The sequence below is a fragment of the Myiozetetes cayanensis genome, unplaced genomic scaffold (assembly GCF_022539395.1).
Source record: "Myiozetetes cayanensis isolate MyiCay16 unplaced genomic scaffold, myiCay2020 scf4, whole genome shotgun sequence".
NCBI classification, from domain to species: domain Eukaryota; kingdom Metazoa; phylum Chordata; class Aves; order Passeriformes; family Tyrannidae; genus Myiozetetes; species Myiozetetes cayanensis.
The window spans coordinates 39,364,543-39,378,597 of record NW_026087631.1 but is presented as its reverse complement, the minus strand read 5'-3'; the positions used below and the strand labels follow the sequence as shown (position 1 = coordinate 39,378,597).

The following is a 14,055-nucleotide window of genomic DNA, read 5'->3' as shown; positions in this document are numbered from 1 at the left end:
CAAAATATAAACAGATTGTTACAACATCTAGTTTCCCTGCATCATGAGGTGGGGAAAACTGTTCTGTCTGGCCACAGTGCTTGTGTCAGGAACCATTGCAACTTATGTGAAAAGTTAATGGCAACTTTGGAAGGTTTCATGTGATACGGAAAGAATCTCATTCTCTTCAAATAGGAAACATTGCCAAAATAAAACATCTGCATTGCTTTTGTTTCCAAATCCTTGCTATAAAAGCAACATGCAGATGTGTTTTTAAGAACCATGTGTCTTAAAATTAATTTTCAGTGTCCCTGTTAATTTTATGTCTCCTTTCTGCCGTTATTAGATTTCTTGTCTATGTGAATTCAAGCCTGTATTGGCCAGTGGATTGTGCTATTTTAAGCACTGGTAACTCACAGCCCTGAAACAAGTGCTTAACTGGAAGCACACACTCCAGTGCTATTCACTTTAGTTAAACAGTAAATCCTGGGCTGCCTGGGGGCATTGGGGATGCTGTGGTGCAGTACTGCCCACTCTTACTTCTCACTAACAGGCAGAGTACTTGCACAGTGCTGGGTGGTGTTTGTGTTGTGTGGCTAAGACTGCTAATGAGAAAAGGAAGGCTGGGCAGAGGCAGCTGGGGAAACAAAGTCATCTTCACACCGCAAGCAAGTAATGGGGAAAAGTGTCATGGTCTTTGTCTGTATTCTCAAACCAGACAAAAGAGGAAGCAGCAGCTGTGCCAGGTTCACACCTCTCAAACCCTGGAGATTTTGTAAATTCAGCAGAGCCCCAGGCTTGCAAACAGGACCTGCCTCACTGAAGCTGACTTGGTGGCATCATCTGAGTCAGTCACATGAAAGTTCCTAACTGTTTTAGGATGACAAGAGGCATACTGGGGGACCAAGCATTGTGCCACAAGGGTCCACCAAACAGATACACAGTTGGTAGGATGATTAGCTTTTCAATTTTATTAGGTGAAAAATGAAGTTTGGAAATGCTTTTGAAGGAAAAAGAGAATCACAGCCAGTCTGTTCGACTTTGTTCTTCTTTTACATTTGCCAGCTTTTGGGACATTTCAGGCCCAATGAAGGCAGGGGTATTTCAGAAAGAGCAACTGGTGCCATCTCCTTGCCACTCCCCTACAGCTGGAGCACAGCAAGAGGAAGGATGGTGGAAGATAGTCAATAGCCCCCAGGCAGTTCCTGTCCAGACCTCCCAAAATGTCACTTGGAGAAGATGTGGCAGCCTTATCCTCCTTATTTGTCAGTTCCTGTGAGTCTTTGAGGGAGCAGATCATATGGCCTCTAGATTGACCTGTGTATTCATAACCAGCCCCACAACTCCTTAGGAAGATGTTGGTTTGGGGGATTCATTATTTTCAAGCACTGATTTCAAGCATTGAAGCTACAAGCTACTACCCTAATCGCCAGGCTGAGGTGAACAATAGAAATCTACTGACGATGTTCTCTGCATAGGATAAAAATGTAAACCATTGCATTTCTGTAACACACATTAATCCTGCTTCTCATTAAAATATTTCCACATGGAAGGAATTTATTTTTATGATGCAAAGGATGATGTTTTAGGCTGATTATTGTAACACAGTTATACTCTTCTTAGGGAACGTGAATCTGCATATTCATGGACAATATAATCTATTTTTTTAAAGGCGACAATTTTTTACAATTTAATTTTCTTTCAGGAAACAATGTAAATACCACCCCTCATTCTCCATTTTTAAAAAAGACACCCTTTATCCTTTATCCTGTCCTTTCTTCTTGTTCCCAAGCAGCTTCTTTTTAGCAGAGTGGGAAATTCACAGGTGGAAGGCCATGAAAAGATTAACTAAATATCAAAGACATACCCAGTTCTAAAATGAGTCATGCTTCTACAGTATCTGTGCCTCCCAGTTCACTGCTCTCAGTTTCATTGCTGGATGAGAACCCATCAAATATGTTACTACAATAATAAAGAGGAATTAGTGTTTGATGGGCTGGGAGATTTCCCTTTTTTAAGTGGTAGTCCTTACCAAGTCACTCATAATAGGAGTTGTGATAATAGCTTCTGACATTTTATGCAAGTTTAATCAATAATTGGCACAAATAGTGAGCTGTGGGGAACTGGAAGAGACAGGGATATGTGCCCTATTATTCTTAAAAAAAAAAAAAAGAAAGAAAGAAAAAAAATAAACATCAGAGTTTAGTATTTTGAAATACTTTTAATGACCAGTAATAGTAGCCAGCATAAATCCTTTTTAAATATAAGTAGCTCAGACAGGATTTAATGCTTGTCACAAGGACAACACCATGAGCTAATTATTAATTAATTACTTAATTATCAAATTATTTAATTATTAAATATTGTAATCACAAGAAAAAATCTGTTCTAGCTAATGTGAACTTCTCCCAAAAAGTGGAGACCAGAACTGAGTACACCTCAAATTCAAAGACACTTAAAAAGAAAGTACATTAATTGCTTAAAGAGAGAGCAACATTTTGAATAATAATTGAAGTCAAATAGGCTTTTTTTTTTTTTTTTTTTTTAGAAGAAAAGCTTTCTATATAAATATGTCTGTCAAGATATTTCCTTTCTGGGAAAATGAACTATAACACATCACTCCAGCTAAGTCCAGAGGAAGCTGTGTAGGTTCTGTCCTACCAAGATAAGAAACTTGAGGAATACTCTCAACAGTAAGAGTTACAGTGAATAGATGTGGTCGTAACTCGTGTGCAGGGGGCAGATATGCTATTTGAAATCTCAGTGTTTAATCTCCTTAATGTGTATTTTGACTTTGCAAACGCATTGCCATGCTTTAACAGTTATTTTTTAGAAGGGAGTGTTAACTGTATTTACATTCCCACACTCAAAAGCAGATTATATTATTTGCTTAGAACATAATTACTTATTGCTGAAGGTAACGTGGTTTTAGGATCCTAATTGTAATGGCTCAGGCTCAGCAAGGTCGGTTTTAGAAAATGAAACCTTTCAGCCTTTTGTGTAGAAAACTGAGGAAGGACATGGATTTCCCTCTACTCATCTGCTCATCACTTACCATTGATTCCTCCTCAGTGCCACTGAAATTAAACTGGAGGGTTACCAGTTCACATGAGCTGGGAATTTCAATTTTAAAGGTGTGTAGAGAGAAAAGGAATTCATCCAGGACACAAGCAATGAAGAGCCTGAATGGTGTTTGGAAGCAAGGTGGGGTTGGCAGTCTGTGGCTGCAGAAGGGTGGCCCCACAGTAGCACTGCAACTGCCTTCCAGTTTGCAGGCTGGGCTGTGGCACTGACATGGCTGCAATGCTGAGAAGAAAGATTTTCCTTGTGTTCTCCGTCAGAGTTCGCTCCTCTAGGAATTCTTAGCACTGAAAAATCTCTTGCACTTTACTAAGGATTTCATGGCATCAGCAGAAGTGTGGGAAATGTTGATACAAATGACTCATCCCTGCCTATATGAGGATTAGTAGGAAGATTTTTGGATATTAAAAAGCAAGTCACCTGATTGGAAAGTATTAATTTTAATCTTATCTGCTTTGTTTACCTTTTTGCCTTTGTGTTAAATTTTTAAGCAAAGTAAATTCATTCTGCCAGTCAAAACTAAAACCTTCATTTAGGATTTATTCTCTATCTTTGTCACCCTCATTTCTTGATCTTCCCTGAACCAGGGAACAGACTGGATTGAAAGGTGTGAGGACTGGCAGGATGCAGCAGTATGTGAGGACTGTCTTCCCATAGGCAGTTCCTGATCCCCTCTCCAGCCCAAACCCCCCAGCCCTGGTGCTTGTCTGGCTGCTCTACCACAGCCACCCCTAAAACTTCCCTAGGCCTGCTCTGAAGGAGTTCACAGCTGTCCTTCCTGGAAATGGGGCTAACTCTGTGTGATTATTTGTAGAGTTATTCCCACAGGCTTTTATTTCTGTTTGTTTGGTTTTGGTGTGGTTTTTTTCTTAATTAAGCCAGAACTGGTGGAACAAGACAAACTCATGGATGAAGCTGTTTGACTGTGCCTTGTGAATAATTTTTTCCAAAATAAAGTCTTAAATAAACATTCTTCAGCTCTACTGTAACTATTCTGAAGTTTTCATGTGGAAGACAAGGCTTTCAACCCCGATTCCATAAATCCACTCCAGAAAACGGACTCTGTATGGATGAAATCTTACCACTTTTGATACAGTGTCCCCAAAAGTACAACACAGCACAGCACAGATAAGGAGGGTGCTGTGGACAAACCATGAGAACTGCCAGAACTGTGACTGGGACCTGTGCTGCGCAGCACTGGTGCGTGAGTTTTATGGAAAAGTTTATGAAACTTTCTGGCCCATATGCAGCCTAATCTTGGAAGGATTTTTTTTTTCATCTATGCTAAATTTCTTACGGCGATTTGAGACTTTGCATTCACTATTTTATTAATTTCCTTTTGAAAATAATGTATGTTTAAAAACCACATTTTACCTCATTTGTTTAACTTCTAGAAAAATACTAACTGGAAGAAACACCAGAGAGTTCCAGTTAACCAGGGACACAATATACAGCTGACCTGATCACACAGTGGTTGTGAAATACAGATTACTCCAAAATGTTAAAATGGCAAGGTGAAGAGAGAGGACCTCCTGAACTCTCCAGCTTTCTTCCTTTTCCCTTAAGAATGCTTACCTTTCTTTAAAAGGTAAGAATAAAACAAAGACATATTGGCTTGCTATTTTCTTTTTCCTTTCATTTGTGGAGTAACTACATTTGTTGCAAAGTCCCCAGCTTTAAATATGTCTTCTAGGCATAGTCTCAGTACAAATAATTTCTGTTACCTCACAGCTGGCAAAAAAGTAATTGAAATCAAATGCTGTTTTCTGAGCTCTCATCACCATCTCTGAGATCTTCTTGTTTCTTTTAGGAACAGTTCATTTTTCTTTCAATTCTGTTCTATGAACCCAATAGCACTTTACTGATAAGCAGCATGCTCTTAAAGAACCGAAACACTGTCTTGCCAAAACACGCGTACATTAACCTACAACTCTTATATTTGTCTGTAATTTCACTTTGCCCTCTAGTGCCCATTCTGGTTTTTTTTCTGCACTGCAAAATACCATGACGACTGAAATATGTCAAATCAGGGTTTTATTTGGCAATGAGATTTTTAAGGACACTAAAAAAGAAAGCATAATGGCACGAGTTTCTAAACAATTAGTGGGCCATGAATTAACATATTCTCACTGCAGACAAGTTCGGCAATAAAAGCTGGAATCCTTCATGAGGCAGCAGCTGAAAAATATTTCATGCTTCTTCCAAGTTTCTGTAAAAATGAGGCCATTTCAATAACAGCTTGCATTGCAGAAGCCACGCAAGGATGTCAGAACCAGAAGGGTAAGTAGACTAAATGTCCTTTTATTGTACAGGTTTGAAGAAGTACAAAAAGCAAACAAGCAACAGAAATAAGATTTGAAATAGTCCCATGGTGGCAGCCATTTCAAGTTCTGTTAGTTACAAACCCCGAGAAATACACATTTTGCTGTAATGTTTGTGGTAGGATGTCACCAGATGGAAAAGTTACTCCAGTATTTCACTCTGTTTCTTTGGTCTTTTATGTTGTTCTGGATAGTGGTGAAGTTGCTAGCTGGTTCATTTCTGGTATTTGAGCTTCATACCTGATACCCATGTCTCCTGGTGCTTCTTTAGCTTGCATTGATGAGTGGTAGTGAGGAGAGCATGTACACCCTGCAAATTGCCATTGTTCACATCAGTCCTTTTTTTTTAGATGTACCTTTTTATTATCACCCCTTTGAATTATACTTTTCCAAATGGCTGGAGATCAGGAAAAGCTTTAAAGTGGTTCCTTATATGATGCTTAAACTAACCTGCAGCAACTTCAGCCCTCCAGAACTAATATCACCATCTCCTGGGTGCAGATGTGCTCTGTCCTCTGCTTCTTTATGCCAGACCCAGAAAGTTGTGCCAAATGTACATTGGAGTGGCCACAGGCAACAGCCTTTTTTTTTTTTTTTTTTTAAGTCGTTGGGTCTTTCACCAAATTTTTAACAATATTCCCTGGGTAAAAGATCCTGGATATAGCTCTGTTTCCCCTGTTACTAACATATAACAAGTGAGTGGGGAAAACACACCATTTGAAATGGAGTTACCCAGGGACAATTTCCCAAGGGTAAAATCCAAGCCCAGTTTGTTGCAAGCTATTCTAAACAATTTGATAATTATTACTGAAGGCTGTGTGTTTTGGAGGGGAAATTAATTGAAATACCAAGGTCTATATGTTTCTGTGGTTCAATTTGTGAGCAAACAGGAAGAGACAGACTTTCATGCAGCAATAAAACAGAGCACTGGATGGTGATGTTTGAGATTGCAGTAGGCAGGATGACTATGTCCATGAGCAAGTAGGAGGTGCCACTAGCAGTTGTGGCTTTTGGGTACTTTTATGTAGAAAAGTTATTTCAAATACCTTTTCAAAGAAGTTTAAGTGAATTGGAAACATTGCAGGAAGGAATAAAAGCCTTGCCCCAAATAGTTAGACAAGGCAAATGCGTTTCAATTATAAGTAACACTGTCAAATTGAAAAGTTACTGCAGAAGCCATAACTACTGCAAAAAATATCCTATGTAAACAAATCCTTCTTTACATCTTCAAACATAGCAAATGTTAGAATTACTCAAATGCAAAAAAAAAAAAAAACAACAAACCACATTCTTGGAAAAGAGGATATAAACTTTGAAAGAAAAGTGCATATTCTCAGCCTAAGTCAGGACCACTTAAATAATCAATATAATACTTTATTTTTGGTGTAGTCTCAATCAGTACAATCTAGCAGTTCCTGTAAGGTGAGGGATGTGCAGTCAATTCACAAACACATGATTTGAAAATGTGTGGGTGAAATAGAGATGGAAAGTAGCAACACTTTTTCTCAGTAGAAAACATCATAAGATTTCACTATCTATTATAAGGTTACAATATCTTACAATGGATGGGTAATCTAAGTGAAAAGTCATATAGACTAATTTATAGCTAGAGTAGAAAAATTATTTACATTGAATAATGCATTACATTTGCAAAAATAAATTTCAGGAACATAATTATTTAAATACAGTCAGAATGAACTAGAAGCAATGCCACAAGATAGATCATAGAATCAATAATAAATATGATATATACTATTTCTTTATAAATGTATAATTTATGTGAGGTTAAAATCTTTGTACCTTAGTTGTTAAGCTCCCTTGTCACTTTATCAATCAGTTGGAGACATCTCCTGATTTCTGCACGGCTGATCTCCCAGGAGCACAGGTTGTGTTGTTTGTCTTTAAGAAAACAGTCTATTTTTTTGAAGTATTTTTTCAATTTCAGCCTGCTGACTTCTTTATTCCAACAGTAGTGGGTGTGCTTTTTGATTACACATGCCTCCAATTGCTCAATTTGCTGATAAAGTCCATTTTGGAACTGATCCAAAGCTGTCCCATCCCAAGCAGCTAGAGTCAAATTTCTGCTAAAGATATAGAATATATGTTGGAAGATCTCTTCAATGGCAACTCTGACAGTCTCTTTCTGTCTGGACTCTAGAACCCGCTTAGGAAATCTGAAGGATATTTTCTCTCTTAGACATTGTTGAGGAAAGTTTTTGCCCATTTTGTCCAAAAGTTGCAGGCTGTTTTCAATCGCTTTTCTTTGCTGTAATTGAAGATGGTTGCACTGATGACTGCAGATGACGGTGGTGCACAACAGAGTAAGACCAAGTTGTATCCATCCAAAAGCATTCATGATAAAGCAAGCTCTAGTGTTCTTCCTTTCCTGTCTATAAATTCTGAGACAGGCTGGGATGCTTTGAAGGCATTCGTGGGCTCCTGTTTCTTCAAAATCTTGAAATTTAATTATTCTGTAGGAGAAGTTTTCGTTCATCATTTTTTGGTTTTTAAGGTTTTCCCCCTTCTGTATGCTTTTGAGAACACTTTCATTTTCTGCTTTATGACTTCATAGTCTTTTTTTTTTTTTTTTTTTTTTGCAACTTTCCTTTTTATTTCAGCTGGATATTAGATTGTTATATATATGTCAGACTATCTATTCCCTTTCCCTCAAAAATTCTAAATGAAGTATTAGAATTTGAAATAAAGAGTTTCAGAAATACTTATTTTCTTAATATTTTACCAGTTGTAGAACATGTTGCAATCAAGAAACACTTGCAATGATGAGTCAGGGACCTGCTGAATACTACTGCCATCCTGTCTCCTTACCATGATTTATACTTCCAAGATTCAGTTAAGCTTTCTTTCAGGGAAAATACTTTCTGTCTCCTCACCTTTATTTCTCTTGACCATTTAGACTCAAAGGACAGATGTCATATCATTAAAATGTGTGTATGTGTGTATAAAGATGTGTATATGTATTAACATACCTTTGTGGGTTTAAAAACATGCACACTGCTAATTAAATGAGGCCTTGATTTCACTTTGTAAGTGCCATGCAGATAAAAATACAGGGGAATAAGTTAGATAGTTGGATGCAATATTCTTTTTCTTCCTATATGAGTAACTGAACAATAGTTAACATTAACACCAGTTGAGTTCTGGTCTGAATTATGACATTAAATGGGAAGAGAATTAATAGAGAAGACAAAAAATACTCTAAAATTCAGCCATTTGCTTTCCCTAGCCATATAATAGAGGAGGTTAGAACCAACACAGTACCTTGGGAAATCTGGCTCCTGGCCTTGATTGTATTTTGATGCAAGCTAGTTTTAAACTGCTAGTTTTGCTGCCTTCCCTGCCTCCTGTAAATATATATGAAAAGGTAAAAGCAATGGTCTGTAAGTGATATTATCTGGATGAAGGGGTCAGAAAAAATGGTTTTTCAGTCTGAGACTCTGTATTTCTTGATCTAAGAAAATAAACACTCCTGCTTTCCAGCCAGTCCTCAGAGATCAGAGGGGCTGGGTGCAGCATACCTCTTGGAAATCCCTTCACCAGATATCCTATGGCATATCTCATGGCTGTAGGCCTCATTCCTACAGTAGTTTTTTCCTGTTGTTGCACCCATTGCTATATGGTTGGCTTGATTCCCAGTTTGATAGTCACTGAGCAGATTGATGATACTATTTTAGGGCTTCCTTTATGTTCAGCACATAGGTATTTGGAAGGCTTTAAAATGTCACAAATTAGGCTGAGCATGGTTATTCTCATAAGCAAACTCCTTGGATGCCCTGATGTTGCTTAAGCAACCTTGGACTAGATGTTACTGCCAGCGTGAGGGAAAATGTATCTCCTATCACCTATGACAGTATTAGCTAAAAAGAGTAACAACAATCAGAGTGGGATGCAAAATGTGTAACATGGAACTGAATCTTTTCACTTAGTGGGAGTTACTTTGGAAAAATGGTGTAAGTGCATCATAGTTTTAGATGCAATACGGCCATCTTCATGTATCACTTTTGAAAAAATACCAACATATCAAAGTTATCATGAAATCAATACAGAATGTAGGTACTTCAAGAAAATTATTACATAATGTTACAGCTATTTCCATAAGTTATACACAAGTATTTTTTCAAAACTGTCATCATTATATGACTTTAATTCTTTTACTGATTTAAATGGTAAACTTCTTCATACTCATTGTATTTCCCAGACACACAAGTTCTTGCAAAAACGTTTTGTCTTCTCAGTGAAGAGCTGGAGATGCCATCCTGGGTGTCACTAGGTCCAAGTGTTTTATTCTCTTGTCTGTATTAACAGATCAGTTGTCCATGCCTCCTCACAAAAGTTACACTTGAGTTAGTCCACCAGGGTTTGGTTTCAGGGTTTTGTGTTTGAGTTTTTTGTATGTTTGGTTGGTTTTTTTAAAAGAACAATTAATTGTTCTTCCCCAGTCATCCAGTTTCTTGATTACTGTACTAAGCAAACCAGGACACATTTACCCTTATTGCTTCATTCAGAAACAAACAATTCATTAAAAGTAATAACTGCAAGAAGTAACTGAGTGATACAAAGCTGCAGATTGTTGTTTATTTCTCTTCCTGTGGGTGAAGCACACACCAATCACTCTAACCTAGAATGAAAGGAAGAAAAAAGTTGGCAAAGCACAGCTGTATTTCCAAGTAGACATAGTAGATCATTATTCTAGAAAGGTTATGTCTTTGATGCCATGCAAAAAAGATATGAGCTTAAAAGATCATCTAGCTATATATGTATTCATTACAAAATACTAAGTCTAAACAAATGCATGATTTTATATCTTTAAAATGCTGTAAATTACTTCTCTAATGCAGATTTTTCATTGTATTTTTCATATATATTTTATAATGCGATAGAGGAATTCCATGCATATTTGCTATCCACCTTTTATCTCAGGCACCAAGGCAAATGGAAAGTCTAAGTTCAGCCTATGTATATGCTGGCAAACGGAGCACTGAGAAGGAACATTCCTGCAAAATAGCATGCTTTTGACCTCTCATAACCACCCCATGTTAAACCATTTCATCTATTCTAGATACCAGTTTCTTTTCTCCATTCATTCCAAACACACTGGTTTTAAGAAGTCCATGTGGAACAAAGTAGTTCAAGTCATAGGTTTGTCTTATCACTGCACAAGATAGCTTTCTCCCCTGCTAGCTTGACACTGTCCATGCTAAAAGAAAATAATTTTTCTCCATTATGGTTTTCACCACAGCTATAACTTGCCTGTCTTCACCCTTACAGAATCATAGAATGGTTTGGGTTGGAAGGCACCTTCTGAGTCCTATGAGGAGAGCTGAAGGAGCTGGGGGTGTTTAGCCTGGAGAAAAGGAAGCCCAGGGGCTTATCACTGTCTACAATCACCTAAAAGGAGGTTGTAGCCAGGTGAGGGTCATCCTCTTCTACCAGGCAACTAGTGACAGGACAAGAGGACACAGTCCTAAGTTGCACCAGGAAGATTCAGACTGGACATCAGGAAGAATTTCTTCCCAGAAAGGGTTGTTAAGCAGTGGAATTGACTGCTCGGGGAGGTGGTGGAGTCACCATCCCTGGAGCTGTTCAAGGAACAACTGGATGTAGCACTTTGTGGTAAACACTTGGTTGGCACTTGGTCTGTTTGCCAGTGTGATTAGTCAGTGGTTGGACTTGACGATCTTAGAGGTCTTTTCCCACCTAAGTGATTCTGTGATCCTATAGTTCCAACCCCCCTGCCATAGGGGGTCCACTAGACTGAGTTGCTCATAGCCTCATCCAGTCTGGCCTTGAACAGTTCTAAGGATGGAGCATCCACAACTTGTCTGGGCAACCTCTTTCAGTGCCTCACCACCCTCACAATAAAGAATTTCTTCCTAATATCTAATCTAAGTCTACCCTCTTTCAGTTTGAAGCCATGCTTCCTTGTCCTACCACTACATACCCTAGTATGTCCCTCTCCAGTTTTCTTGTAGACTCCATTCAGGCTGCAATTAGGTCACCACAAAGCCTACTCTTCTTCAGACTGAACAATCCCAATTCTCTTAGCCCTGTGGCACAGGAGAGGTGCTTCAGCCCTCTGATCATCTCTGTGGCCTTCCTCTGGAATTTGACCCAACAGGACCATGTCCTTCCAATGCTGGAGACACCAGAGATGGATGCAGCACTCCAGCTGGGGTCTCACGAGAGCAGTGTAGAAGGGCAGAATCACCTCTCTCAACCTGCTGGCCCCCTTTCTTCCGATGCAGCCTAGGATGTGGTTGGCTTTCTGGGCTGCTGGTGCACACTGTGGTTCATGTTCAACTTTTCATCCATAAGAACCCCCAAGTCCTCTTCAGAGTTGCTCTAATGAGTTCATTCCCCAGTCTGTACTCATGTCTGAGATTGCCTTGGCTCATGTGCAGCACCTTGCAATTGGACTTGCTGAACTACATACGCAAGGCTCTTATTGGCCCACTTCTCAGGTTTGTCCAGATCCCTTTGGGTGGTATCCTGTCTTTTGTGGTGTCAAGTGCACCACTCAGCTCCATCTGCAAACTTGATGAGGTTGCACGTGATTTCACTGTCTACGTCACTGACAAAGATATTGATATATCTACTTCCCATACCTGTCTTCCAGCTCAGGGGGCTGGGTACCCTGAGGACAACCAGTCTTGCTATTAAAGGCAAAAAAGGCATTCAGTACCTCAGCCTTTTCCTCATCTGCTGTATTTCCAGCAGAAATCTGGCAATATGAAGTCCCCATGAGAACAGGGCCCAGAGATTGTGAGACTCCTCCCAGCTGCTTACAGGGTATTTCGCCTGCCTCTTCAGCCCGGTTGGGAAGGGAGCAGGGGGAGTTGTGGTCCTGCCCCACTGTGTTCCACAGGCAATGCCTGCGCTCCCTCAGGGCCGGGCGGCTCCTGTGCCCACACATGGGGCTCGCCAGTGTCCCCGCCTCGCGTGCCGGGATCTGTAGCTTCGCCGCGGTACGGACTGGCCTCGAGCGCTTATCTCAGAGAGCAACTGCTTAGCTCCATTATACCGCATCTAAATTGACATATTACCATTATTTGTATTCTGTGTATTTATATCACATATTTATATTATATTGATATCCTATCAGTGATTTGGATGGGGGGATCAAGTGCCCCCTCAGTCAGTTTGAGGGTGACGCCAAGTTGGATGTGAGTGTTGATTTGCTGAAGTGCAGGAAGGCTCTGCAGAGGGATGCCAACAGCCTGTACACATGGGCCAAGGCCAGTGGGGTTCAAGAAGGCCACGTGTTAGGTCCTGTCCTTCCTCTTTGGGAAGAGTGACTGGAAAGCTTCTGGGGGGAACAGGACGTGGGGGTGCTGATCAACAGCAGCTGAACATGACCTAGTAGTGTGCCCAGGTGATATCCTGGCTTGTAGCAGAAATAGTGTGGCCAGCAGGACTAGTGAAGGGATATACTTGGCACTGGCGAGGCCACAGTTCAAATCCTGTGTTCAGTTTTGGGCCCCTCACTCACTACAGGACAGATACTTTAGGCAACACTGGAGCATGTCCAAAGAAGGGCAATGGAGCTGGTGAAAGAGAGCCCAAGTCTTATGAGGAGTGGCTGAGGGAGCCGGAGTTGCTTGGCCTGGAGAAAAGGCAGCTCAGGTGGGTACCTTACCACTGCCTATGACAAGGAGTTTGTAGTGAGTGTGTCGGTCTCATCCCCCCAGTAATGAGCAACAGGACGAGAGGAAATGACCTCAAGTTGCACCAGGGGAGGTTTAAATTGGATATTAGAAAATAACTCTTTATAAAAAGGGCTGTCAGGCATTGGAAGAGACTGCCCAGAAAAGCGCTTGAGTCACCACCTCCATACATATGTATTTAAAAAATGTGTAGATGCAGCAGGGACATGGTTTAGTGGTGGACCTGCCACTGTTTGGGTTACAGTTAGACTTGATGATCTTAAGGGTATTTTCTAACCTAAATGATTCTATGATTCTAATTTGAGCAGCATAAGTTTCCTCATCTGCTATGCATCTATTCTGTTGCTTCAACAAGAAAATATTACCCTTTCTGTTTTAAGGGAGTATTGTAGAATCATGCACTATCCTAAGGTGGAAGGGACACAAAAGGATCATTGAAGTCCAGCTCCTGTCCCTGCACAGGACAGCCCCAAGTTACCCAAGAGCATTGTCCAAATGCTTCTTGAACTCTGACAGGTTTGGTGCTGTGACCACTTCCCTGGGGAGCCCGTTCCAGTGCCCAACCATCCTCTGGGTGAAGGAATTTTTTCTAATATTGAATCACAGAATGGTTAGGATTGGAAGGGTCTCTATGTTTAGAAAACCATCTTTCATATTGTATGATCAAAAAAAAAATTCTCTATGACCCTTTCAGGAATTTTTATTCTATATAGCACAACTAAGGATAAAGTGCAGAAATGGTGAGGCAGAAGTTACTACTCTAAAAGGTAAGTCTCATGCAGGAATTCCATAGTTTTGCATCAGTTTTAAATCACAACAGATTTTAAAATGATGTTTAGAACAGTGTGAAGCACATCGAGAGTGACGTTTCCCAGTTACTTGAACAGCAGGAGATGAGACCATGAACTGAAACAGTTTATTCAGTTTTATTTATGAAACTCAGCAACTCTAGAAGACTAATAGTGTTCAAAAGAAAAATAAGATACACAAGG

At 39.9% G+C, this 14,055-nt stretch overlaps 1 protein-coding gene across 1 annotated transcript; it reads right to left on the bottom strand.

Moving 5' to 3' along the window:
• Nucleotides 1–7,182: 7,182 nt before the first annotated feature.
• On the bottom strand, nucleotides 7,183–7,878 carry LOC126647268 (interferon alpha-2-like). The gene has a single exon (XM_050329351.1). It carries the CDS (start codon nucleotides 7,876–7,878, stop codon nucleotides 7,183–7,185), a length of 696 nt encoding a protein of 231 aa, XP_050185308.1.
• Nucleotides 7,879–14,055: the final 6,177 nt, after the last annotated feature.

Bases quoted from the DNA above. Each gene is read 5' to 3' on its own strand.
- LOC126647268 (XM_050329351.1), bottom strand. From the start codon at position 7,878: ATGATGAACGAAAACTTCTCCTACAGAATAATTAAATTTCAAGATTTT.